The sequence below is a fragment of the Tiliqua scincoides genome, chromosome 1 (assembly GCF_035046505.1).
Source record: "Tiliqua scincoides isolate rTilSci1 chromosome 1, rTilSci1.hap2, whole genome shotgun sequence".
Lineage (NCBI taxonomy): Eukaryota > Metazoa > Chordata > Lepidosauria > Squamata > Scincidae > Tiliqua > Tiliqua scincoides.
The window spans coordinates 68,740,104-68,768,029 of record NC_089821.1 but is presented as its reverse complement, the minus strand read 5'-3'; the positions used below and the strand labels follow the sequence as shown (position 1 = coordinate 68,768,029).

Below are 27,926 nucleotides of genomic sequence, written 5' to 3'. Positions count from 1 at the left end.
ATGGTTCCAGTGGCGTCGCAGGAGTTGCCAGAACGTGACTGTGTTCAGCCAGGAACTGCCTCAGGGACTCCGGCTCTGGATTTTGCCTTGAAGTTGACTCCTGAAGCCTTTTCCATAACTGGATGTAGCCACAAGGCAGTGGAGGTTTGGGATCAGAGTTTTCCTTCTCTCAGATGAGCTGCCTTCCCAGGCTAAGGGGCCTATTCTCATCCGCAGCCCCCAGGGGTTGCACTGAGAGGCACATGAGATCTAATCCGCCACTTCCAGGCACCGAGAGCAAGGAGTCTTCTTTCACTTCCTTTTTCTGCTTGAAGGCCAAGCGAAAGCGACGCTGCCATTGGCTGATTCAAGCCCAGCCGCAGCGACCGTGACGGCGTCCGTTGCAGGTGCCTCCGAGGGGCGTCTGCGTGTGTGGGATTCGGAGGCACCGCCAGGCACCCCCGCCCCCCGCGCGCTCGTCTGGCCCTCCTCTCCCCTGGACGCGTTGGGAGCACCGCCTGCATCCTGGTAATGACGCAGCAGCATCCCGCGCGCAAGGAGCTGCCTCTTCGCCCACCAGGACCGGAGGCAGAGCCAGCCCTCCCGCTCCCGGTTCATCCGAGGCATCGGGAGAGAGGATCGGGAGGAAGCTCTCAGCTGGCTGAAGCGGGGGGGGGGCAGAGAGATGCAGGAAGGGCTGGCTGGACTTCTGGCTTGCTTGGGAACCAGGAGGAACGAAGGGGAGGGGGGCAGTTGTGTTTCAGTGCCTAGCAAGGGACAAACACGTTTGTCACTTTGGATGCAGGAGGCTCGGCTGCCCTGGAAAGGCCGGGGTGACCAGGCATCCTCTTTTTAAGGACATGTCCTTTTTTTAAGCTGTGACCTGGAAAAGAACTTCCATGTCCTCCTTTTCCCCCAGGAGCAGCCCCTGCAGGCAGCACATAACCTTCTTGTAATTAATAAACTATATGTAATTTAGTTTTAAATTTAAGAAGTAATATAGTGTTTAAATTAACGACATGAAATCAATATACAAGTGTTTTTAGCTTTTATTTCGTCATGTCCTATGTTTTTCTTGGGTGTTCTATATTTTGGGGTGCCTTGTCCTCTTTGCGGTTATATCTGGACACCCTGGGAAAGGTGAGCTGTTAGAGCTGCCTGAATAGAGGAACCCCTTCTTGAGGTCTCAAAAAGGCAGGAGAAACAGAAAGTGCCAAATCCTGAGTCCTCTTCCTCACTGCTCAGGGAAACAGGATGGGGCTTGAACGTTTTTGTGCTGGTGTTTTTTTTTTACGCTCTTGCCCTTTGTAGACAATCCTTAGCCAATCTCTCTGGGGCTAATGTACTGAATTGTCATTCTTAAAATCAATGCAATCCAGTGGGCCTTTAGAAAGAAGCAGCCTCCTTTGAGCTTCTCCCAATCTTCTGTCTTCTCCCCTTCTTGAACAGGAGAATAAAGGACCCTGAACTACTCTGTTGGGCTCCCTCCAAAAATTTTTATTGCCAATGCTCATCCTTGAAAACATGGTGAAACTGATAAAGGAGTAGGATCTCTGACCATTTGCAGCAGAGTACATTCCCTCATCACTAAGTAAACCTAGGCTACCACTTGTCTTTAGCGGAAGAGGTTCCAGGTAAGAGCAAGTCTAGGCAGTGATCGCTTTTGGAATTATTTAATCCATTTGGGTAGGCAGGCTCTGGTTCAGTGAAGTGGTTTTGACAGACAAGTTGGCAGGCTGCCTAAAAGTCTCTTGCTTCTCCTCAGCCCCTTATTTAGAGCAGTCTGCTAATTCTCTCTGGGTATCGACACACTGAGCCATGGGCAGGAAACAACTCATCACAGATTCTTTCCAAGTAGTGAAGAAGAGAAAGAGAGACAGTAAAGAAGTAAAAGAGGCTCAGAGCCCACCACATGGTGAGTATTTCCAAAGCAAAATGAGGAATACATAAGCTATCAGCTAATGCATATCTTCCTAGAGGTAGAAATAAAGAAAGTTCTTAACTCACTTCATACATGGGAAAGCAGTTGGGGCCACCACATAATGTACTACTGATCAATTTATCTTTGGTCAGAAACGGTGACAGTCCAGGAAGAATCTGTCCTGCAAGATGCTATACAACCAGACCAGCTGGAGACACTGAAGCAGTTTGACCTCAGCTGGGAGTATGGTCCCTGCACAGGTAAGAGCGCCCGGCCTCCACTGAAACAAGGGCTAAGCGTATGTGATTGAAATGAACACATTCTTCGGATTTATCCTCCTATCCATATTCCTTGGTTGCCTAATAAGAAACAGGAAGAGCCCTGCTAAATTAGGCCAAGGTCCTTGTAGTGCAGCATTGTATTTCTTACTAAATACGTAGCGCCTACCTCTAGGAAACCCACAAGTAGGTGTTGAAGGCATGCCCCTTCCCACTATTGTTCTTTTGCACCTGGTAATCAGCAGCATACTGCCTCTGGACCTGGCTTGGCCAGACATTTCCCATTTTTAGATTATAAGATCCACCGAGCAAAGACCTCTCTTGTGCTATCAAGCAGCTTTCACTTCACTAGGCTGTCCTTCACTGCAAGTTAGTTGAAGCCCACAGCTACTGACACACCATCATTAATCTCTTGCTTTCTTTGACCAACAGGAATCACCCGCTTGCAGCGCTGGGAAAGAGCTGAGTCATTGGGTCTCAGCCCTCCTGCTACAGTGCGGGAGCTGCTGCTGAAGCACAGGGAAGACTCCATCATTATGCACAGGCTAGTACAAGCCTTGGGTCAGGGAACCATTTAAGAATTTTTTTTAAGTAATCTACAAATATTCAGTAATCGTAATACAGACGTTCTACTTCCCCATCCCAGAGGTGCAGGAGAAGTAGGTGCTGTAGAATTGGAGGGATCTGGCTGGAACAGCAGGACTGTTGAGGCTGGCTTGGCAGTTCTAGGCCAATAGCATGACTTTTTGGCTAAACTTTGTGTTACAATGGCAGTGAAGACCAGTGGTTATGTTGGAAACACTTTGATCCAGGATATGGCAAGAGGATCAAGAGCACGTAGGTGTGACAGAAACAAAAATCTGATTCTACTTTGCCTTCAGAGATTGCATTAGGAGAGGAGTGACTAGCAAAGGCACATAGACAGTTGTCCTTCCCTTACACTTGGTGTCTAGATTTGTGGTAAATTTTGCCCACCAGAGCACGGTAGACAATCCCAGTGCTTAAGATTGTGCCTGAACCTAACACAGTTTAAATTGAGAACCTAGATTAAGACCTTTGGAAAGGTCAGAAGACTTCACAAGGGGCCGGCTGGTGGTCTGTTATCCAGGCACTGATTAGCTCCACACCTTCTTAGGTTCATCCTTGCTATAGGCCTAAGTGCTCCCAGATCACCTCAGTTGATGGTGGTGAGGAAAACTAGGAATTTCAAAATGCTAAGTAGCCAGTAGATATTTAGATAATACAAGTTGCTGTAGTTTACCTTTCCCTTTACTTCCCTTCTCTTGCTGCCTTCTGTATATTCATTTCCCTCCCACCCTCATGTGATCTTTCCCACCAGCCAGTAGCTTCCTGTCCCTGAAAGCTGAGAGCCGTGAGACATTCTGCCTCTGGATAGATCATTTGCTTAAGTTGACCGTAAAATTGTGTCTGCTGTGAGGCCGCCATTGTGGCGCTGGAAAGAGCGTAGACCATTACAGCTGCTTGGTATGGGGGTGGAGAGGGCACATGTGATTCCAGACCAGGATTCCCCAGAGTAACTACCTTCTGAATCTTTCTCTCTTGCAGTCTGTGGCATGAATACTCACTCTGAGGAGAACAACTGGGGGCAACTCAAGCTGGCAAGGTGTCCCTGCTGCTTTGCACTGATGCCGACCAGACCATCCCTTCATTCCTGTGGGGACATTCTGTGATGGGAGGCAGGCGCTCTGGAAAGATGCCCACATAGGCCAACCAGTTGGAGCCCACACATGTGTCAAGCCCAGTCTGTCTGTGGCTAGACCCAGGCTCTGAAAGTCTTCTGCCTCTTGGGCAGAAGAATAAAAGCTTGCTAGCAAGCAAAGGTGGTCCTTGCCAAGAAAAGGGGGTGGTTGATTTTTGCAGATTTGCTGGACTGAAGAAGCAGGGAATAATTTGTGAAGTCAGGCTTAGAATGACATTGCAAAGGATGCTTTGGAACTGGAGAATGGAAATGACAGGCAGGCCCATGTCCCATCAGGCTTCCTTAAGGACTGGCCATAATATGCAAGACAAAGGTAAATGAAGAAATCCATGCTCATCTCTGGCCAAATTTGAATGCCAGTTAGTCCTCACTGTTCAGCAGTTTCCCAAGACTGAGGCCACTGTTTAGGACACCTGTCCTAATCACTGTGGACCCTCTGTGCCTTATCAAAAAGCACAATGTGAATGACTTCTCTGTGTGCTGTAAAATGCCGCTCCTCTCTGCCACAGAAACATCAGGGCATGAGAGCAATTTAAAATTCCCCTCAGAACTGATTTCATATTGAGCACCCCACAGAGTCTGGTTGCCAAGGCTCCAAGCAGCCAGCCAGTATGTTGCAAGTGGCACTGGAAGATCTATATTTAAATCCTGCCTATGCCATATAACAGGAGCATCTAACTTCCCACCCAGCAGGTGCCCAGTGGCTACACTCATAATCGCCCCCCCCCACACACACACACTTTGTTTTTCCTCTAGCAGGGCATCTCCCCACCATCTAGGTCCCCTTCTGTACACCACCGCCTGCTCTCCAAATCACATGCCAAGGCAGCTGCCTTGGCAGCCCAAACATTCATATTATCCAAGTCTCCTATCATACTGACCAACAGTTGCCACATCCCAATTTCACATCCTTCTCCCTTGACTGCAAATGCTGACAAGTTACAAATTACACTCTCTCCGTACTCCATGACTTTTCTGTATCCAAGTCAAATGACAGGGGCTGCAGCAGTAGTAACTGCTGGTGTTAGGGAGAGCCAGTGTAGCTCAGTGGCTAGGAAACTTGGCAGCCCAGTCTCCGGCACAGGGTAGGAGATGGCTGCTGTGCGACTCACAGTAAGGGGATTTAACTCCCCGTATCACATGTCGTGTGGCAGCCACCCCAATAGGGTTACTTGGATCTGCACCAGCGAAATCGTTACTGCATATCCAAGCAGCCCAGCGAGGATATGGCCTAAGTGTTGGAGGCTGGTCCCACTCTCCCCACCCCTAGGTAACCTTTGGCAAGTCCTTTCAGCTGCAATATGAAGATAGTAATGTTTGCCATACAGAGCAACATGGAAAATGCTTGCAAACCAGAAAGCACTGTCTTAAATAGTAGTATTAGGTTATCCCCTTTGCTGCAGGCATCATCTGTGAAATTATTTGAGTAATTTGTGCAGAACGTGAAAGGGGTAGCAGGAGCTGCACAGAGGGTCTCAAAGTGAGAAGCAACAGCACCACCTTGTAGCTGTTTGTGACCTACTTTGTCTTTGTGGGTCATTCTCTAGTCTGGGCATGGTACTCCTAACTGCGGAGTTGACCAAATGATTAGCAAGAGATTTGGTTCAATGTACGCACCAAGGTACGTATTTACCAATTACCTAATTAACTAAATTAGGATAGAAGGGGGGACCTGGTATCTGAAAGCTGCTTTATAGTACATCATTCCTGTGGCACTCCTTCCCAGGAAAGATCTGTATTCGTCCCCCTTTGCTGGCTTTTCAGAGGTGCCTGAAGACCACCAGGACTTTGAAAGGGGGGGGGGTGCACTCTGTCATTCACACAGCAGCTGGCTGATAGCTCAGTGTTTTCTCCCCCTTTGCACCTGACCTGCTTTTGGTTGTTTTAAATATGAGTTGCATATTGTTTTATGCTTTATTTTGTAAATCGCCTCGAGGTCCCCCAGATGAGAGGTGGTGCAAAAGTGTGAAAAATAAAGAAGTACATTTTTAAAATGAAGCTTGTTCCTATCCTTGAGCACCACTCTATTACAATTAACTTAACTTTTAAAGCTTTTTCAAACTCCTAACCAAAACTGAGACCACACCTACCAGGAGTCCATCTGAGAGCACCCTTCATCCCAGCAGAAGCTCTATTACTAGTAGACTCCACAATCAACCATTTGTTCTTTTGTGATTTTCTTTCCTTCTTTCATGGCTAAAGGATTGTCTCTAAAAAAGCTTTCTAGGCCATGGTGCTCCAACCACAGCACATGGGCTGGATCAGCGCCCTCACTATCCCCTCCCCCTTGTGAACAGAGCTTACCATTCCGCAGAGAAGACTACCATTGTCGCCATCCATCCCCTTCTCCCCTTGTTCCATCATCCCCACTGCTTCCACATTCTACCACCCCAGCAGGCTCTGCACCAGGATTTCCTGGCAGACAAAGCCAATATGGGAAGAGATTGTTGCCACCAATGGCAGCCTTCCTGGCAGAACAGTAAGCTCTGGTCGTGGCAGGGAGGCTGTTTGCAGCGCACAGCGGTCTTTAGTTTGGAGACCACTGTTCTAGGCAATTAGGTGCTGTGTTAGGTTCCCTTCTAGGGAACTGATAATTTCCTTGGGCCATGTGAAAAGTACTTACTGAACATAACTGATACTGTATTTTTTTAAAAATTTAATACCCCCATACCCTTCCATCTCCTCCAAAGGTCTCAACAGGACAGCTGACAGTAATCATTAAAATAACACTGACAATCAAACTCTTCATAATACATAAGAACAGCCCCACTGGATCAGGCCATAGGCCCATCTAGTCCAGCTTCCTGTATCTCACAGCGGCCCACCAAATGCCCCAGGGAACACACCAGATAACAAGAGACCTGCATCCTGGTTCCCTCCCTTGCATCTGGCATTCTGACATAGCCCATTTCTAAAATCAGGAGGTTGCACATACACATCATGGCTTGTAACCCATAATGGATTTTTCCTCCAGAAACTTGTCCAATTCCCTTTTAAAAGGTGTTCAGGCCAGACCCCATCACTGCATCCTGCGGTAAGGAGTTCCACAGACCACCCACACACTGAGTAAAGAAATATTTTCTTTTGTCTGTCTTAACTCTCCCAACAATCAATTTTAGTGGATGTACCCAGGTTCTGGTGTTATTTGAGAGCATAAAGAGCATCTCTCTATCCACTTTATCCTTCCTGTGCATAATTTTGTATGTCTCAATCATGTCCCCCCTCAGGTGTCTCTTTTCCAGGCTGAAGAGGCCCAAACGCCATAGCCTTTCCTCATAAGGAAAGTGCCCCAACCCAATATTCATCTTAGTCACACTCTTTTGCACATTTTCCATTTCATCGACCTGTCCACCACCACCCCAACATCTCTCCTGATCTGTCACAGACAGCTCAGAACCCATCAGCCTATATGTGAAGTTTTGATGTTTTGCCCCAATCTGCATGACTTTACACTTACTGACATTGAACCGCATCTGCCATTTTGCTGCCCATTCTGCCAGTCTGGAGAGATCCTTCTGGAGCTCCTCACAATCACTTCTGGTCTTCACCACTCGGAAAAGTTGGGTGTCATCTGCAAACTTAGCCACCTCACTGCTCAACCCTGTCTCCAGGTCATTTATGAAGAGGTTGAAAAGCATCGGTCCCAGGACAGATCCTTGGGCACACTGCTTTTCACCTCTCCGTTGTGAAAACTGCCCACTGACACCCACTTTCTGCTTCCTGGTCTTCAACCAGTTGTCAATCCAGGAAAGGACCTGCCTTCTAATTCCCTGACTGGAGTTTTTTCAGTAGCCTTTGGTGAGGGACCGTGTTGAACGCCTTCTGAAAGTCCAGATATATATTGTTCACGGGTTCTCCTGCATCCACATGCCTGTTAACCTTTTCAAAGAATTCTATAAGGTTTGTAAGGCAAGACACCCCTACAGAAGCCATGCTGACTCTCCCACAGCAAGGCTTGTTCGTTTGTGTTTTGAGATTCTCTCTCTGATGAGGCATTCCATCATCTTACCCGGTATAGATGTTAGGTTAACCGGCCTATAGTTTCCCGGGTCCCCCCTCCTTCCCTTTTTAAAAATCGGTGTGACATTTGCTACAAATACAAATACTGAAATCATATACCCCCATGTATTTGCTACAAATACAAATCATATACCCCCATGTATTTGCCCCCATGAAATCATATACCTCCATGTATTTGCTACAAATACAAATACTGAAATCATATACCCCCATGTTTCCCCCCCTATATAAAAGGGCTTTTTAAGCAGAAAAGGCCAATCTGAACAAGTAGGTCTTGACAAGGCCTTTAAAACCATCAAGAAATCGTGCCATTCAAGCCTCCCGAGGAAGTGTTCTATGTATAGGTGACGGCACTGAGGAAGCCCTTACAACTGTATGTCACTAAGAGACAGGACCTGAAACAAGGCCTTGATGAAGAACACTGAGGCATGGATAGATATGGGTGGGAGAAAAGTTTTTCAAATATCTAGGTATCAAATGTGCCATGAGGGCTTTAAAATGTAACAGCTAGAATTGGGCCCAGAAGCATACTCACAGTCACAGATGGTAAAGTGCAGGGGTAATGTAGAAAAGCTCCAGAGAGGAAACACACTGCTACATTCTGAGCAAGCTGAAGCTTCCAAATTGTTTTCAGAGGAACCATGAAAAAAGCTGGAAATTTTTTTAGTCTTAAAGCAATGGTCTTAAAGCATGATGGAAGGCATAATTGGTAACGAGTGATCAAAGCATGGTATTCAAGGCTAGGAGCCCAAAGTTTTTGAAGTCACAGTTAAACATACAACTTTTATACTGATTATGTTAAAAACCTGTAATAGCAACAATACAAAATAAAAAAATCTCTACATAAAAGTTTAAAAAAGGAAATTGTTGATAGCATATATAAACCATCATCTTAGCAAAGTATATCAGTGAAAAAGTAAATCTACAGCTATGAGCTCAACCTCAGTGAAAAACTTAAGATTACTCAAACACATTTTAGTGACATACCAGGAAGCTGAAGCTATCAAATTACAAAAGAGAAGAGAAACACAGGCAAGCTCAGAGTGTTTCCTGAATATCTCTTTGAAACAAGGAAACAAACAAACATCCTTCTTCATGTGTGCTCTCATTTTTAAGACAATCTTGAACCAGGGAAATCCCATAACACTGGAAGAAGCTAAAGTGCGATCAAAAACTACAGCCAGGGTGGGCAATGTTTGCCTCACTGCATTCCTTCTGAAGTAAGCCTCCCCACCATCTTCCACACAGTGGAAAGACCAGCTACATTGTACATTCCCACTGACCATGGTAGTGTGATACTGTCTTCAGCTAATGCAGAACCGCACGCAAACCAGAAGCACCACCACTGTCTTTTTAGGCTGCCAGCCCTTTTGAGCAGAGAATCATTTATTCTGCTACAAAAATCACTTTGTGAACTTTCTGGTTAAAAAGTAGAATATGAATATTCATAACAATAAAACCTGAGTGATGGAGGCACAAATGGATAGGGCCAGCTGATGTCACAACACCTCAATTGGGAAGATCAAGTATCTTATATTTGGGCCCAGGCAGAAGATAATCAGCAGATCTGGACATCAGAGCTTGATGTGATGTATAGTGGTGTCTCCTAGGGAACCAACTGGTTGCCCATTCCTGGTTTCAAAAAGGAATGATGGAAAGCTGTCACAGGGCCCAATCCTATCCAACTCCGATGTAGCCACAATGCAACCTCATGGTAAAGGTAAATGCAACATGTTCCCATACCTTGAGAAGGTTCTAGTGATTGCCCCTCCACCACAGGATACAGCGTACACTCCACTGGCACAACTACACCAGCAGTGGAAAATTGGATAGGATTGGGCCCACAGTCATTACATTTCCTACATCTATAGAAATGTCTGTGAATATGGTCACATAGGTAGAATGCAGCACCAGCCTATAGCACACAGGGGAGATTGCTCAAGCCATGAGTGGATTGTTGTGAAGCAATAGCATCCATCACAGCAGGGTTGGCCATCAAAGTTCAAATCACCAGGATATTGTACAACACCATGTGTTGTAAAGTGAAAAGCCAACACTAAGAGGGTCCATAGGTGCTACTTCACTGCCCTCTAGTGGGAAGCCACAGGAAAGGGAGGTTACATGCATCATTTTACAGCCCACCTCCCCAGTTCCCCCTCAGAGAGGCTGAGAACATGACTAGCATCCCAGTTCTGGGGACTGAACGCACATTGTGGCTCTCTACCTTGCTGTGTGCCTCTGTATCTCCCATCCAATGGCCTGAAGTCCACACTGTGTTCTGAAAAAGAAGAGGTGGCCAGCACCAAAGAGCAAGCAATTTCATTCTCTGGAACTCTTGATCCCAATACTGTCGATATCAGCTAGTGTTCTTAAAAGTATGACAAAGGAAGTCCTGAGTTAAATCCCTGTTGTTGGTCCTCCTGCAGCCTCTAGGGCAGTGTGAAGGTGTCCATGTGCTTCTGGTTCAAATGCTCATCCTAATTATTTATTGCCTTTGTTGTGCGGTGGGCAAGAGACAGCTTGTAGAGCTTGTTCAGGTAACCGGGATGGCTGAGTCAGTATCGATGTGATCTTGCTGAGCTCCAGGAGGGAGCCAGAAATAGCTGTGGCAAAAGAAAGCAAAAAAGTTAGCAACCAAAGTCAGTAACTATGCCTAGAAAGAGGATCTGGGTAAGTCCTGAAAAGATAAAGCAGTGAACAGAAAGTTGTTCACAACAACTGGATGTTCCAGGCAAAAAACAACCCAACCAGGTAACCCAGTCACATCTGGATCTTGCTTTAAAGGCAAGATCCCAGAAAAATTCAAGACAGGGCGAGGATGGAGTGCTGGGAAATTAGTCTATAAATAAAAGGGCAGAGAAGAGCACTGGGAGTCACATTATTTGAATTCCATCTTCATTTCCTCACTGGTGTGCTAGTTTTGTTCCCCAGACAAATCTTTAGCCATGTGTGACTAATGCACACAACACAACTAAAATTTGGCCCGAAGAGAATGGATGAATGGAAAATTGTACACAGTCCATATGTTGGCTTTTGAAGCAGAAGGAACACAAAGATCATTATGGGATTTGCGAGGGAAAACTGCTCCCATTTTTCTCCTTGATCCATACCAGGGCGCAAGATGGGCAGGGAGCAATGCTGCTCCAACCAGCTCATCACTGACTGGCAGAATTCCTTGGTATTGCCTGTACTGACTGTCCGGGTGTAGCTGTCAAAGAGTGGCTTGATCACTCTGCTGAACTGCAGATTAAAAGGTTAAGGAGCCTACACAGCAAAGTCCCCCCACTATGACTTGGCACAGCATTTCTGCAGCCTCAAGACAGTCTGTCCCCTTGCTCTCTTTGCTGCACCTTAGCACACCCCACCCCATCAAGTTGTTCTGCCCCTAGTTGCTGGAGGATACAAGCCAGAAGCGCCAATTCTCCAGGGTGCGCTGGCGCACATACTCTTCATAGAGCTGAGAAGCCTGATCTGACTGTGGTGGTAATGCAGGAGCTCCACTGGCTGGAAGCTGGCTCTGGAACTCACTGCAAGATACAAACAAAACAGGCCCAACCCATGCATACAAGGTCTCCTCACATCATATGCCTTGTGTTCCCCCTTAGGCTGCACTTCCACAGACACTTACCTGAGAGTAAGCCCCAATTAATACAATGGAACTTCTGAATAAACATGTATAGGATTGCATTGTTCATCTGATCCAATGAAAACTCTCAGTCACCTCAGCCCACATCTCAACTTACTGAATGGCAGTGCTCAGCTCTTCAATTTCGCTGCGCAGTCTTTCTGCTGTCTCCTGAGCTTGACGACGCTCCTGCTGTAATCGCCCCACATATGCGACACTCTTCTGCAGAAGCATCGCTTTGCTGAGCTGAGGGTGGAGCAGACATACAAGATGGCACAGAAGAAAGAAGTGAGCAGGAATGGATCCAGTGATAATTGGGATGGCAAGACAAGTGGCAGAGAAGATGAACCCCTCTGCTACGCAGAAGTGGCACGTACCTTAGCACTGTTCTGATCAGACCCTGGCAGCACCAGACTGGCAAGAGTGTTGAAGCCGGAGCTGATGACCAAGCGCCGGGTGTGGTCAGTAGAGGTAAAAGTTGATCGACGGTTTCCCTAAAAAGGCCAATCAAGTCACAAAAATTCAGACCCCAGTTAAACTTCCAGCTGTGCACCTGACCCATCTGCTGCATTTTTTAAAGAGGACATGGGTCTTTCTACCTTGGCAGTGTGGTGTTTGTCCATTTCTTGGCTGTTACAAAGAGTCTTGTCCTCAGCTCTCTTCTTGCTTTTGACACCTGGAAGAATCCCAACACGCACGCCACATCATGTATGGACTAATCCAGTGAATGCAGGTAAGATGTTGCCAAGAAAAGATGCCAAGCAGCGCCACAGTCTCCCTAGCATGCTTACCGGTGACAAAGGAAGAAAGAACAGAGACAGGGAGCTGAGATTTCTCTGTTGCAGAGACTGAACTTGGTCTGGCAATAGCAGGGAGCTTTGAGGTGCCACCCATCTGTGGGAAAGAACAAACATTATTATACAGGGAGCCAGGTAAGAACATGAAGAGTCACTGTCTATCAATACAAGTAGGCAGAAATAAGACCATATATTTGAGGCCTCCCAACAGAGAGGATGTGTGGCAGGTGGCAGAGCCCAGGTGCTCAGTCCTATCCTTTCCCCTAAATGGCAGAGGAGCGCTTTCTTACCTGTGCAGAGTTCGTGACTGTAGTGAGGGGCAGTGGGGCAGGACCTGGGGATGAAAGATGGAGAGAGTTCTTTCTTTTTCTTTCATTCTCAGTCTCTAGGCACTTCCCCTCTGTTGTGCTCAAGAGCCTAACCAAGGAACAAGCTCTCCTGTTCACTGTAATCACATAGGGATGGATGTAACTGCTCGTGGCTAGATTACATTTTAGAATGGACAGAACTACTTTAATTTAGATAAATCAGCCTAAAGGACCCCACTGCTCTAGCTATGAAATCTTACCTACAGTAACTGGGAATATAGCTCCTGTCAAGGTTCTCTATTTGATGTGTGGCATCTTTACCCAATGCAGCAGCTAATGAACATCCTTGTAACAGAGAATCCCCGTCCAATTACTCCGTGGTGCCCACTTACAACTGCCAGATATAGAGGATAACCCTTCTGTGTCTTTAATAGTTGCACAGAAATAGGATAAAGAGGGAAGTTCTGTAAGGCAGTTTCAGCCCTTTTCATTAGAAGAAGGTGCATCTATACCACCAGCAACTGCAAATAGCACAGCAATTCTGCATGATGTCAGGTAAGGCTACATCCACTCTGTGATTCAATGCAGTAAAAGAGGAAAAAATGTTAAAAGCTATGAAAAAGCCAGTTAAAGTAGAAATGAGCCTTGCATCAGAATTTTATTTCACTCTAGTTACAGAGCAAAGCATTTTTTTCTTCAGCTCTTCAGTATTTGAGAAAAACATTGACATTTGTGGTTAGGCTTTATTAAGATAGATGAGTCTGTGTCTTCCATCAAATTGACAGCAAGCTTAAATCACAATCCAGAGATGCAAGTTCGACACAGAAGTAGGTATTTTGGGGCAAAGGAGAAATGCTTCTTGTCTTTCCCAAGCAGCATTCCACATGCATTGCAACAACATGCAAAGCCACTCTTGAAACGTGAGGAAAACAGCCCACGGTGAGATACAAGAGTAGGGTTGGGGCACTGTCATTCCGTGAGCAGAAATCCCACCAGGGTAAGTGTACATGCCGTGATGTATACATGAAGGTCCTAAATCTAGATTTGGGTGTGTTCTTTGGGATGAATCTTTTGCTTTGACACCTCTAACAAACTGAATTCTTATGTTATTCTGTGGACTAGTCGTAGATGTCACTGGCCCAGACCCTCCAAGGACATTCTCCCAGCTATATCAGCATATCCTATTAGTCAGTATATAGCTGTTTCTGCACACCTTAAGAACATAAGAACAGCCCTGCTGGATCAGGCCAAAGGCCCATCTAGTCCAGCTTCCTGTATATCACAGTAGCCCACCAGATGATTCGAGGAGCATACAAGACAATAGACACAACCTGTGTCCAAATCCACTGAAGGCAATGCAGGAGTTGCCACACAGTACATGGAAGATTAAGCCCTATTCATTGAGCTTTGCAACAACACAAAATTGAAGATTCCCACACCATGAAAATCAAAACTTATTTTCATTTTTCTTGCACAGGAAAGTTTTTTTTAATCTAAAACTGAGTATTTAGACATGAATTTAACATCATACATGTGAATTAGTTGAAACATGCTAACAATTAATCATGCTACTTAAATGAGAAATTCCACAAATTTGTCCTAATGAAATTCACAAAACTAAAAAAAAAACTTCCTTAATTCCCCCAAGGCTAGCAGAGCTGGTCATGCTCAGATAGTTACAGTAAGTCATGCATGATCTATGTCACCACTGTTCTGTTTCACCCATGCTGACAAATACATACCAGCAGTAAACAGTTGGGCAAGAGAGGTGCTGGGAGGTGCTGGCTGATGACTAGCAGAAGGTGCTGGAGCAATTCTTTGCAGTTGTCTGCCTCTCCCATCCTTAGCTGGGGGAGCAGAGGTTGGCACAGCAAAGGTGCCTCCAGACCTGGATGGTGATGGTGAGTTTCTTTCTGATCCTGTGTGAGTGATGACAGAGAAGACCAAGGTAGTCTGAGGAGGAATATGCAAGATGGGAGGGGCAGGTGGAGGGCTGATCCTCAAAGGGGATGTAGGAAAGAATGGCAAGAAGGTCTGCTGTCCATTGAGAGGTAAAGGTGGCTCCACATCCAGGGAGATGGGAATAGGGATGACAGAGCCTCCAGGTGATGGGAGTTCCTTGCTGTTAGTGGCAATGGAGGACATATCTGGGTCACATTGGCCCAAGGGAGTAGCATCTGTCAGCAGTGTAGAGGCCTAGAATAGAAAAAGGGGGAGCAAGTCACATACAGTTCTTAGCAAGGGCAAAACATAGCTCAGGCTTGCAAATAACTGGAGCAGGCTGCACTGGAATTATCACATAAACACAAACCATCCTTGCAGGAAATCAAATTGTAAGAACTCCCCCGCCCAGCACTTTGTGAAGCTAAAAGGAAGCAATTTTGATTCAAAGGCAAGCACTGACCACTGTTTGCTGCATATATTGGGCTGGAGAAGGTCAAGAGCATGCTATTAGATAAAGTGCTAAGCTTTACCTGGACTGTAGGCTGGGAACGAGAAGTAGAGATGAAGTCTGTGAAAGGAAAGATGGAAACATTAAAAAGGTACATGGCTTAGTGAGGCAGAGAAAAAAAAAGGAGCAAGAGAAGAAAACTAGCAGATGACTCTGAAAGGATTTTGTTTTGTCAGGCTCTTGGTCTGAACAGAACTGCTTGCCTGACTTCTTGTTGCTGCAGTGTTTTGTTTCTACTTTTGTTTGCTGTTTTGATTTTTAGGTTTTTAAATGTAAACTACTTTGAAAGTATTCACAGGTGAAAAACAGTCTGGTGTAAACTTATTAAACAAGGAATCAGCAGGATTTTATCTCATTCAAGGGATCAGAACAACAGAGAGACGGGAATGGGAGAGGGAAGAAAAATTAGATTCAAGAGATTTCAAAATAATGGACTGAGCAGGGAAACACAAGTAGAGCAGGTGGGAATTCCATGCCTTCACAAATAATTGACACCACCAAGTGCTACAAACAAGAATTTGTAAATCCAGCTCCATCCAAGAAAGCCATTTCTGCCCATGTTGCATCTATACAACAGGGATCAAATGTGTACACCTGTGGGCTGGGCAGAAATGGGTTAATCTGCCTAATCTTCATGTGAAATGGGTGACACTGGGTTTTGATAAAAAGGACATTGGCAGGATATTTGCAGGATCTTTTCCAGTCAGATTAGAATACAGGGATACTGGAGAGCAAATGAGCAAAGAACAGTGTGCACAGTATAGATATGTAGGGTTGTAGAATACAAGTTATCAAAACCTTAAAATAGTCACCAGATTTGACACTAGAAATTCAAAGGGTATCTAGTTTTCATCCAAACTCATTTGGTGCCGAAATTATGACATTACTAATGTAGTTGCTCTGTTTTTAAAATGAGAAGGTGGACAGTCCGATTTATAGCTTTCCTAATCTAACAGTGTAATCTATCTCCTGCCTGAGCTGGCACAGCCAGCCCTGCGATGACTCAGTGTCGCAAATGTGCTGTAAAGCTTGTATGCAACTACTCATAAGCCAGCAGCCCCGGTCCAGCAACCTGCAGCGGCCTGCCTGAAAGGTGGGTGGGATCGGCGGAGGCCTCCTCTACCGCATCTGAACTCCCTTCCTAAGCCAGGCAACCTTACATGGGGCTTCCCAAATTTGATCAAAGAAGACTAGCATGGATCCAAGAATCCCCAGAGGGTTAGCTGGGAATTACTCAGCATAAGATGAAATATACCCCCTTAACCCAAGGAGACCTCCAGCTGCCTTCAACCTGGCTGGATGCAATGCAGGCCATGTGGCCTGGCTATGTTGGCACAGGTTAGGATTGGGCTGTTAAGTATTTACAACAGTTTCAGTATGCTGCAGCTCTGCCTGTTGTGGACAACAGGGACTGCATTAGGCTCTAGAATACAGGCTAAGTATTATGGAGTGAAGAAGCAACAGCTGTTCTGGTTACCTTTCCTGGAAGCATTTGTTGGGAAAGTTAAGAGGAGAATGAAGGACTCCGAAGGAGTAGAAGTGGCACAAGAACCGAGCCTGAACCACTGGAGACCATGACAGATGGAGGAAGAGTTAGCCAGACTGACTGCCTGTTAAGGTTCAGGCAAGGAAGAGAGAGAGAACAAAAAGAAAAGAAAAGAAAGGAGTAAGAAAGAGAGAATGACTCAGCTATAGGAGTACTGGTGCTGATGTGCACAGTACAACTTCACCCAAGAGAAAATATGGATGCCTGGTTAGAGCAAGACAGGGAGAGGGATCTGTCTTCCAACAACAGCTATTGTCAAACATATCACAATATTTACCTGCATATCTATCTGCTCTAACCGCAAGTTACATAAAAATCTATTATACAAGGTTTAAAAATTATGTTAAAATGTTTATTTTCCAAGATCCATCTATGAAAAATCTTTACACACAAATATATGAATTGTCAACAAGAAAAAAATTTTGCATGCAAGGTGACTAATTTAACGAATATAAATTTGTCTGCATCCCAACAGAGCTCAAGCAGGGCACAAAGTATTTGCTTAGCAAGATGCTACTTTGGCCCTGTATGAACTAGAATTTTCAAACAATGGCAAGCTGGAAATTGCACTCCATCCCCTCTCAACAGACCCATCTTCCTGCCAGCTTAGGTGATCCAGATAATTAACTGAAGTCACAGGTTAGCATTTCAGGTGGTGACAAACCCTGATCTTTGATAAGAAGCCAGATATTCTTTTTATTTGATTTTTACGTCATGATGATATGCTTATCATATTTTCTCTGAGTTAGAAACTTCATTTTAAGAATTCAGGATTTAGGAAACCATGGAGAATCCTTCAGGAGATGCATATGTTCTGATATTACCATGAATGGGGTCCAAGGTATCCATGAACTCCTCTCCAAAGATAGGATGCAGTTGTGTCAGGGTAGGCTGGATCATATCTGCATTGCCCTGGTGAGCTGGGGGCACAAAATTGTAATAGATATTATACACTGGCTATTCTGTTCCAAAGCAAAAGATTGTCATTAACCTCATAATCCAGAGACTAGCTCTTACATATGGGGATAACTGAAAGACTCTGTACTACTGTGCACCACAACAAGTCCCTGAGGCAGAGTAAAAAATACATTTCTTGGAAGGTAAAGAGTGAAAGATATAAGAGTGGATCGAAAGGACAAACAACAGGATCTCTCACCAAGGTTACGTAGGTTGGGACCACCATAAAGGTTGCGACTGGAGAAGATGGTGTCCAGAAGTGCATCCAGATCACTCAAGGGGTCCAGCTCCATGGGGCTTCCACCTGCTGTTTCACTGCTCTGTTCTACCCCTTGAGCAACATCGGCTACTTCCTGTCCAGGGGAGAAAGAGCTATGAGCTCCAGTAAAGCTTTGGGAAAACTCAAAAGAACAGCAGGAATGCTAAGAGGCTGCAGACAACCTCCAAGTTGTTCCAGTTCCAGTCTCTACCAAAGGCAGAGAGGAATCTCCAAGGCAGTGGTTCCCAACATTTTTTTTAAACTTGCATACCCCTTGACAGCCTATTTCCATAAATTGTACCCCTCATATTAGCCCCACAAGGCATTCTAATACAGACCTGCCTTTTCCCACCATTACTCTCAATTCTTTTTCAAGTACCCTTAAAGGCCCTGGCAAGTACCCATTGGGGAACATGTAACCCAGGTTGGGAACCACTGCTCTAAGGCGCAATATAGGACCATGGCTAAATGAAACATCAAAAACAGCACCTGAGCAGGACCACAAGCAGGTTTATCCATCAACTTTTGGACCTAAAACAAAACACACATTTCACAGAGTTACAATTATTTAGCTGGAGTAAAGCTAGCCATTACACACCATCACACAGTTAGCCATCACACTGTGATCACTGTGTGTTTGTGCAGGTGAGAAGAAGAGAATGCATTATAGCAGTTGGGGAAATGGGTTTGTTGACTGAGGCATTTGTCAAAACTGCACAGAAAAATAATCTTTTATTACTTCTAATCTAGTAATTCCAGTACTAGATTGCCTCATGATCACCAGTTCCAGGGTACTTTGGTGCTGTGACAGCAAGACGAGTCTAGAGAAGTCACCTTTTTGTGAGGATCTAACGGTCCCAAGGTCTCTCTGAATGCAGAGACCAGACTTCCCTGGCTGACACTAACAAGAATCAAGCACAAGGAAACAACTTGGGTGAAAAATGCTGTGCAAGGAGAGCTATACACAATGAATTTTGGTTGTGAAGAAATTTACCTGAGTATAAAAGAACATCCTCCATTTGCGATATTCCCTACTGACAACCCCCATTTGGCGCTTCCAGTACTTTCCTTCCATGATAACAGCCTGCAAAATAAAGGTGCAGCAATGGATGCCTCAGAAAGGGATAAAGAGGTATATATGGTCTCTCTGTTAGGCAGAGAAGCTCGTGGGTAGCCTCTGCTTACCTCAGGTTTGCGATGCTCATCTATATCACTGCACTCCAGTGGAGTCACAAAATTGCACACAGGGTTCTGCCGCTTCTCCACATCTATGGCCAGAGCAAAAAGGAAGCGTGGTGAACTCCAGAGCAGCTTCAGGTAGACCCAAATGAAGGGCAAAGATGCCAATTGACTGGAATCACCCTCTGAGCTATTCCAATTTCAGTATCCCTTAAGTGACAGACCAAGAGCTTTACATCTGTAAGTAATTAAGTATGCAATTTTGACAGTGTAAAATTTTGTTTAAAGTCCTTATGTAAGATTATGTTTAAAATCCAAGGAGCCACTAAACTGTGGCTTCCTTGCAGAAGAGCCCCCTTTTGGAATGCCCCATATTAAGTCAAACTGCCTTTTCCTTGCTTCAAGTTACTCACATTGTAGATACCAGGCCCTCCAGATGGCATTATTGAGCCGAATCTTGTCACGCTGGAGCAGCTTCAGTCCCTTGAAGGTTTTCCATTTGGGAGAGACAATTTTCCCACTACAAATGAAGATGCGGCAGGGACAAACAGAAGAGGTTATAAGCACTATCTCTTATTTTCAAAGAAAAACTTCATCAAGTAATGAACCCAAAGAAAATATGAGAACCTGAAGCACAAAAGGTAAAAGCATCTCTCCAACAAGCCCAACCTGTTCTCATTAAGTGCCAGAAAAAAGGGGGAGGAATAACACTTTACTCAAAACAAACTAGCAAAGTATATGGAATTGTTCACTATTTACACAGATTGCCTCCATTTGTTTGCATTATTCTGAACTTGATATTGGAGGATTGGGAGAACACATATGCTTTCCCACACACATGCTTTGGATTTTAGGAAAGTCAGATGGATATGGATTAACCCTTGCTAACAAGGCAAAGAGGGGCTGTCTTAGATGTAGAATGGAAGGGGAGCAACTGTCCCTATTTCACCTAGCATAATTTCCCTCAGAGGTTGTTGTGCTGACTCTTTTGTGTTTCTTTTAAAATTATGACCCCCCCCTTGGGACAGAAAACCATTTTCTCATTCCTTTAGCTATGTAAACGGCTTTGTGGACTTTTGTATTGAAATGTGTCATATAGATATTATTTATTTATTATTACTTATATACAAGAGATGGTAAAGGTAGGAAAACACAACTAGAGACTATGAAAAAGAACAAGAAACTACAGCCATCACAGGAACTCTACTCCAAGACAAGATAGCATTCTGTGTAAATGGTCTTTCTTTTGTTTGTCTGATGTATCTCTAAACACAAAGGACAAAAGTTTGTTTTTCAAAATTATGTGTCAGAAACCAATTTCTATATAGAATTCCATGTCAGCGTTATCACAAACAGTCCTGGGTTTAGATGGCAGGATCAGGAAATGCTCCCACTCTTAACACAAGTACAACAATTAATTAAAGCTGCAGAAACCCAGGTATGATAGGTAGTGCTGGGCAAATAGCTGAAGTCAGTTATTCTGTAGAAATATGCTATGTGTCTAATTTAAACATATGTAAATATGTGGTCTTGCCACTAGTAATATATAGATGACTTCAAAATGAAATATAGTCTTGATTTAAGTAATTTGAATGATTTTTTCTTACAAGAAAGATTCTTAATGATTTATTCCCATTATTGTTTAAAAAACACACACACAAACAAATCAAAAGCCCTTTGCCTCGTCTATGCATTAAACTTATGTAACATTTTTCATCCACAATCTCAACATCAGAAATCATTAAACCCAAAGTACATACCTAGCAAAGATAAAAGGCCAGCCAAAAGTCCCCAAGAAGTACAACTAGACACTAGCAGTTTGCATATCACTCACTGTCCCTCTCTAATCAATAGCAATACAAGTTACACTGCTGCCCTTCTGAGGTCCACGTGAATGAGTACTGACAACTCCCATGCGAACCCACTTGCCAAATGCAATGCAGTACATTCTTTGACTGCCCTCTTGCACTCCAGTCTACAGTACTTCAAACCTGGTAGCAGCTTCAGTGAGCAAAAAGATGAGAAACAAAAAGGGGCAAGTGAACACCTATGCTTCTTTCCCCAAAAGCAGTTTGCTCAAAATTATTCTAGCCTGAGACAAAATGAACAATGCCAAGGTCAGGTCAGGCACAAGCTAACAGGTCAGGCACAAGCCTGATGCATAGTGTTGTACAGTGATGCCTTGTCAGTATGAACTACTGTAATGTCTACATCAGACTGACTGGGGGCAAGGACACTGGCAGCTTGTCCCAGAGAGCTTAGGAGTCTGTGTATTGGAATTGAGGAAGATCTGGTGAGGAAGTAGGATGTGGTGTCAGCAGTGGCCCCTTTAACGGTAAGGCCTGGGTATTCAGCAAAGGGTGTGCTGCACAGCTGCAGCCACTTGAAGGCAATAGGGCCCTCCAGCATAAAAGCACCTGATAAAGGGAGAGTTTGGTGTGGGTGGTAGAAGGAGGAAAGCTTTAGGAAGGAGAGTGTATTGAGGAACTGATGGACAGATGTGAATGGACTTAGGAGACTGCTTGAACAGACTACTAGAGGCACTGAGATTGGTGTTTGGCTGCCATGTCCAAGACCTGCAGAGGACCAACTGTTGGCAGGAGCTGCTAGCAGGAGAGGGGAGAAAGGAGGGCCTCTGCAGGTGGAACAGGCAAGTTACCCTGGTGGTGGGGTCCAGCAGTGCTGCAAGAAAGAACTAGGGTCATTTTTGAGGAAAGAAGGGGAGCTAATTAGCTTAAAGTGGGAATAATTCTCCAGATGGAGCTTGAACTGGGAAGCTGGCAAAACAGTATGTTAAATTGAACTCTCACAAAACTAATGCTAAGTTCTAAACTGCATGTCACATAAGACTGACAGGGTTTATTTTTTTCTAAGCAAGCAACAGCTTGATTGGAGCCCTGCAAATTAGGGAGGGTGTTATACTCCTTAAGGAATATCTTGTTTCAAGCAAGCATATGAATGTTTTTTCATACTTGGTCCAAAAAGACACATCATAAAACATAATGTAGTGAGAGAGTCATTACACAAAATGTAGTACAAGTCAACATTTGATCTGCAGTAGGTGTATATTATGTCTTGGTGAGGGTTGCACTCCCCTTGAAGCAGTAGGTATGCAGCTTGCGGGTGGTCCCAGATTAGATCTGGTCCAGCTCCTAGATACTGGTGATGCCAGGTGCCTTTTTCCAGGTTGGCCATGCTCCAACTGTGCCATTTTGAAAAACTGGACTTGATCTCAGTCATTCATGCTGTAGTCCTCTAGGTTACAGTACTGTAATATACTCTATATACAAGGTTGCCCCTGAAAACAGCCATTTCAATTGGCTCAGGATTCAGCTTCAAGAGTTTTGACTGGAGCCAGAACAGACTATATAACACCAATCCTCTATTACCAATTTGTTTCCAGATCAAGGTGCTAGCTTTGACCTTAAATGGCTGGCGACCCAAGTACCCTCCAAAATTACTTCTACACATAAGAACCTAACTGAGAACTTCATTCTGAGGTTCTTTAGGTCCTGACACAGACTGAGGTGTGGTGGAGGGGTACTGGAAATGGGGCTTTTTCTGTCATGGTGCTCCAAATTTGGAACATTCTCCAGACAAGAAAAGTCCATCTGGCTACTTCATTGCTTATCCTTAGGTGGGGAGAGAAGACTATAGTAGTTCAGCAGGTTTGTTCAGATTGCTGTTATTAGAGGCTATATTACTGCTGTTGCTTTAAACAGATTAATGTGGTCAGTTGTTTAACTATATTCTTGTTGTTGTTTCCCCAATAAACCAGATTCACAGCCCAGTCCTATCCACACTTTCCTGGGAGTAGGCCCCATTGGCACTAACGGGACTTACATCTGAGTAAAAATGCAAAGGATTGGGCTGTAAGATACATGGGGCAACCTGCATATACCGGGCAGGAAGAAGTAACTGGATGTTTCTCATTATTCCTTCCTGACTTTGGAAAAACATTCACTTACTACAAGCAGACACCCAGTACCTCCAAGCTTTAGATATGGAGTGAGGGGTCAGCTTCTCCTTCCCATGCAGAAATCTTATGCCATAGCCATTCTATTCCCTCCACTATGAAGCAGAAAATTGCCCAATAGAAAGAAAGTGACCAACAGCCTTCAAATTAAAATGCCTTATCAGTATTTTCTTGACCACTTTATCATATCTTTTCCTATGAAGAGACTAGTGCAGTGGTATTCAAACTGGGGCATTGTGATGCCCCAGCCTGAGGGCCCTGGCCTCTGCCCCCTTAAGAAGTGGGGGCAGGGGGGGAAGGCAGTGATGCAATCCCCAGGATAGCATAGCTAAGGGGGGCTGCCGGGACTGGGATGCACTCACCAGTCCCTGCAGCAGCCTGTTGGGGAGCCCTGCGTGAGCGTCTAGTGAAAGTGGAACAATCCTGCTCCACCTCCCCAAAACTGGAAGAGGAGTGTAATTGCTCCACTTTCACTTTTAGAAGCCCGGGGAGCCCTGCAGTGGCTCCTGCAGGGCTCCCAGTACCCCAGGAAGGTTGCTGCAGGGACTGATGAGTACATCACAATTGCTGCAGCCCCTCTGAGTGATGTGATCCTTCCTCCCTCCCTCCCTTCCCCTGCAAGGACTTACTGCAGTTTTCAAACTCCTGGAGTGTTTGAAACTTGCAGGACTAGCATGATACTGATGCTTTGCTACTGGAACACAGGGATAAGCAGAGCAATGCCTTCTGTGAGGGAAGCTAGACTGTGCCACATAACTGTTAAGCCAATGCCCCTCCCTAACTTCCCCTCACTGGAACACAGGGATAAGCAGAGCAAGGGCTGACAACAGAACAAGGAGAAAGGCTTGTCAAAATCTTGGGGTAGCAGAACTTCACACTGAGCCAGAAATACACTTCATTTTACTGTTCATAATAAACACTAAAATGACTGTTGTTTTACTTTACCGCCCCTTGTCATATTGACTTTAAAAAGGCTGACCTGGCCTCAGTTGCCATGTAGGCCACAGGCCTCTCTCTGGCAGGGGCACAGGGAAAAAAGCCAACCAGGACTAAGTAATAGGAAGGATTCTATAATTTACCCCTGAATTTAGATTTGCCCCTTTAGAGGTTGATTAAGGTGAAATCCTGAATCATGTTTTTAAGCATTTATATGGGTAACCTTTGTAAGCAAAAACCAAGTCGACATCTTATTGAACCTAAGAGATACTGAGAAATTAGTAAAAATACATTTTACCCCTTTTTGCCCCCTTAGGGGTTGAATGTCAAAAAATCCCTTCTTAGCGAGTCCTTATGTCATGGAAGATATATACTCACTGAATTTCATGTTTCTAGGTCCAGGGGTTTGGGCTGGGTGTTGATGAATCAGTCAGGACATTCATTTAAATATATACAGATTTTTGTACAAAGACAGATGTGTATACTATCACATGTAAAGTTGGTACATGTGCAAAATATATAAGTTAGGAAAATATGGGTTAGTACACCAATGACACCTTTTGATTGTGTGGAAAAACCTTCAGTTTTCATAGTTAGAAGATAATTTTTGTGGGCGAATTAACTGCACAATACTAAGCATGTTTACTTAGAAGCACACTCAACTGAGTTCAATGGGGATTTACTTCCAACAAATATAGGACTGCAGTATAAATCTGTTCAGTTCATAACTCCTGTGTACTGTATTTCAAATATGTCCTGGAGACTGCTGGCATTGGGAGCCCGGATAAAGTAAATATTGACTATCTGAATTATTTGTTGAGCTAAAAGGAGCTTGAAGTCATTAAGACCAGAGGTGGACAGAGTTTGGCACTGACAATCAGAACAGATGATTTTTTTAAAAAAACACTATCACATGTTCAACCAGGTCAGAAGTTACTTCAAAAAAAATATTAAAGCTTGATTCCCAGGATTCTAAGAGGTACCTGCAATCAAGAGATATGGGTGCCTTCTGTGGTCAGTGGACTGGAGGTTTTCCACCCTTAATTTTGTTCAACTCCTGCCCTCAGGCATGCTAATTTAAAACATTCCAGATGGTTGCTATCCAGCATCTCTTTAAAAGTCTCCAAAGAAGAAAATTTCATAACCTCCAGGATAGTTTATTTCATTGGTCAATTTGTTCTCTCTTATGTGTCTCAGAAATGTTGACAACTAAAACTATATATAGCCAGACAATTTCAAAACTTCATGGCATGCCTTCTTCATCACCTGAATTCCAAAAACGCAGCACAGACAGAAACAGTTAAAAAATGAATTTGTCCTCCCTTACACAAATGATTAAAGTAATCCCCAAGAGCTCACACACAAAAGCCATTAGGAGGATGAAAACTATGAGCAAGAGAAACATGCCCTGTGATCCCTGTTTATGGAGGTTTGTAAAATATGAACGATCATAAAGCTTTATATAGTCTAATAATGCTGCCATTGAAAAGAAAGAAAACTGCAGAAATAGACCATTATAGGCAAACTTTGCAACAACCCTTTCATATTATTTATCCGCAGTAACTGAAAGGGGGGGGGGAGAAGAGCTGAGGTCATTGTTCTCTTGCTACTTGAAAGAAGATAATTGAAAAAAAGAGCATCAACATTTTCTATGTATTTATACACATGAAAAAGATCTATGTATTTATACACATGAAAAAGAACTGCGAAATGATTAAAAATCAAAGGACTTGACTTTCTAATGAACAATTTGGCCAAGGCTTGAAGCAAGAAATCAGAGAATTTGCAGAGAAAAGGTTTGAGCAGCCAGGTGCAGAAATACCACATGACCTGGTAACATAATGGTGACTGCCAATCTTGGGGAGGGGCATGTCACACATGCTTAGTGCCCATTTTGTATGCAGTGCATGTAGGTAACCCTCTCCTCTCATGCCTTAGGGTAGTTATGCTGCTTAATGAGTTAGAGGGCAAGCAGAAATATAATGTTCAGGCATCCTGCTTCTGTCCAGATGTCCCAAAAACTCCTATTGCCTGTGGTACAGGCCATCACTTTTGTGCCTATGCTACATAAACGTCTCTACTTATACCAAGACATATCTACTGTAGTTTAGGGACTGCTTCAATTATTCATGGCTTTATTATTATATTCTGAGTTTTGTTTCTTTCATAACCTACAGAATCAGATTTGTTGGCTTCAACTGATTCAAGTATTTTTGACTTAGATATGCTGGCTTTGTTCCTTGCTGCTGTTTTCACACACCACAAAAATAAAGACTCCAAGCCTCTCTTACACTACTGGTGTTCATGAGTGAATATTTTTAATCCAGAAGAAGTAGAAGCCAGTAATGTTCTAACCAATCTAGGCTTAACCATCACACATGCAAGAAATACAAAAAAGAGTTTTTTATGTCAGCAGCAGAGGGACCCTTCCTGGTATTCACATGAAGTCGAGGACAGCTTGGAAAGCATGGTTTTTGCTTAATGAAGTTAGATACCTCAGCTCCAAGGCTCTGAATGACTTGTTTTGTTTTGACAAGATGTCTAAAAATGTCCAACACACTGACATGCAAACTGGTTCAGCCGGCACACAAAGGACAGTCCTGGCCACTAGCAAGCAAGGCTGGCTGTGCAATGTTCAATGTGCCCTAATAACAGAGGTGGGATGGAGTAGCCCTTTTCCACTTGTGATAACACAGGCCTACAAAATTGAGGGTCAGAAGTTTTTCCCCAAACTTTATGGTGGTTTGAAAAGCATTTGGGGTGCTGATTCCAAAAATGGCACCCGTTTTGCCCAATCACATCTAGTTTTGGAGATACAGTATAGCCTCATTAGTGAATGGTTCAAGCAGCTTCCTCATGAGGAAGCCATGGTGTAGCCATCATGCCTCCAAAACTAGACATGATGGGGCAAAGCAGATTTTGGAATCGGCACCCCAAATACACCCAGGAATTGGTGTAACACCCAGGAAGCAAAATGCGTGTTGGCCTGTGCAATCTCTCTCAGTCTGCAATCCTAAGCGCACTTTCCTGGGAGTAACTGCCACGGAACCCAATGGGACTGACTTCTGCAAAGGCCCGCACTGTAACTCTCCCCCCGCGCCTGGCCAGCCGGCCCTCGCCCTCACCTGTAGGCGATGGTCATGCACTCGAAGAGCCTGGTGAGGGAGGCGTCGATGTTCAGGGCCGCGCTGCTTCGCGGGCCGTAGCGGTAGATCTGGCACGTGCCCTCGGTCACCGTGTCGAAGTCGTAGGCCGCCCCGGAGCCATGCGGGGCCCCCTCCTCGGCCTTCCCCGCAGCGCCGCCGGCCCTCCTCGCCGGCCCCGGCAGGCGAGAAGCGACCGGACCTGCCGAGCTCAGCGCCGCCGCCGCCGGCACCGCCGCCTCGGAGTCGGGGTCGGGGTCCGGGTCTGGGTCCGGGTCAGCGTGGGGCTCCGACACCATGAAGTGGCCGCTATGGATGATCTGAGGGCGCGACATCCCCCCGAGCGCAGGCCCCGCCGCCGCCTCCCGCAGCATCCCTAGCAGGCCCGCGGCGGCGCGGCTGTCACCATGGCAACACCACCCCAGCGCCAGTCCACGGGACCCGGAAGCACAGCGCCCACCGCGACAGAACCGGAAGGACCGAAGCCTACCCGAGCCCCGTCCACACACCGGCCCCACTCCAAGGTCCCATAGCGACAAGGCAAAAGACTTCTGCGCATGCGTCCACCAAACCCTCCCCGCCGCGATGCACGATGGGTGTAGTAGTTCTGCCTCTGACTTCCTTCCGTCATCGAACCTCCCTCTGAAAAGGAAGTGTTTTCCTAGCCATGAGATGGCGGCATTGTTTGGGTGAGGAAAAATAGGACTACAGATCCCACAGTGCTCCGCGGCAGAAGGAATGCTGGCAAATGTAGTTTTCCTTCTGATGCTGCCAGTTGCAGGTTAGGGCAGTGATTCTCAAACTTTTAGCACTGACACCCACTTTTTAGA

The 27,926-nt window shown here is 45.0% G+C and overlaps 2 protein-coding genes across 4 annotated transcripts; one reads left to right on the top strand and one right to left on the bottom strand.

Annotated features, from left to right (window-relative positions):
* The first annotated feature begins 248 nt into the window (after nt 1–248).
* LOC136636542 (DNA polymerase delta subunit 4-like) lies at nt 249–4,728 on the top strand. 3 transcript variants are annotated; one of them, XM_066611672.1, is made up of 6 exons: nt 249–507; nt 1,429–1,613; nt 1,745–1,894; nt 2,053–2,160; nt 2,611–2,722; nt 3,745–4,728. In XM_066611672.1, exons 3-6 carry the CDS (start codon nt 1,798–1,800, stop codon nt 3,767–3,769), a joined length of 342 nt encoding a protein of 113 aa, XP_066467769.1. In that variant the 5' UTR covers nt 249–507; nt 1,429–1,613; nt 1,745–1,797; the 3' UTR covers nt 3,770–4,728. The 3 variants fall into 3 exon arrangements, with proteins under 3 accessions (XP_066467769.1, XP_066467767.1, XP_066467768.1); XM_066611670.1 differs by lacking the exon at nt 1,429–1,613; XM_066611671.1 differs by lacking the exon at nt 249–507 and having other exon boundaries at nt 804–1,613.
* A 3,889-nt stretch (nt 4,729–8,617) lies between these two features.
* LOC136636426 (MLX-interacting protein-like) lies at nt 8,618–27,655 on the bottom strand. The gene is made up of 17 exons (XM_066611478.1): nt 27,079–27,655; nt 19,455–19,561; nt 19,048–19,130; nt 18,857–18,946; nt 18,352–18,393; nt 17,803–17,956; nt 17,471–17,566; nt 15,123–15,160; nt 14,391–14,844; nt 12,631–12,674; nt 12,335–12,437; nt 12,143–12,219; nt 11,921–12,037; nt 11,662–11,789; nt 11,322–11,445; nt 11,029–11,158; nt 8,618–10,521 (listed from the first exon to the last, which is right to left on the bottom strand). The coding sequence occupies exons 1-17, from the start codon at nt 27,468–27,470 to the stop codon at nt 10,400–10,402; spliced, it is 2,301 nt and encodes a 766-aa protein (XP_066467575.1). The 5' UTR covers nt 27,471–27,655; the 3' UTR covers nt 8,618–10,399.
* Nucleotides 27,656–27,926: the final 271 nt, after the last annotated feature.

What these genes read in the sequence shown, in the direction of transcription:
- LOC136636542 (XM_066611670.1), top strand. Translation starts at nt 1,798, where the DNA reads ATGGGCAGGAAACAACTCATCACAGATTCTTTCCAAGTAGTGAAGAAG. An exon ending in GGAGTATGGTCCCTGCACAG is followed by an intron (nt 2,161 to 2,610) that starts GTAAGAGCGCCC and finishes TTTGACCAACAG; the next exon opens with GAATCACCCGCTTGCAGCGC. An exon ending in GACTCCATCATTATGCACAG is followed by an intron (nt 2,723 to 3,744) that starts GCTAGTACAAGC and finishes TCTCTCTTGCAG; the next exon opens with TCTGTGGCATGAATACTCAC.
- LOC136636426 (XM_066611478.1), bottom strand. Translation starts at nt 27,470, where the DNA reads ATGCTGCGGGAGGCGGCGGCGGGGCCTGCGCTCGGGGGGATGTCGCGC. An exon ending in CAGTCACGAACTCTGCACAG is followed by an intron (nt 12,438 to 12,630) that starts GTAAGAAAGCGC and finishes TCTTTCCCACAG; the next exon opens with ATGGGTGGCACCTCAAAGCT. An exon ending in ACAAACACCACACTGCCAAG is followed by an intron (nt 12,038 to 12,142) that starts GTAGAAAGACCC and finishes TGGCCTTTTTAG; the next exon opens with GGAAACCGTCGATCAACTTT.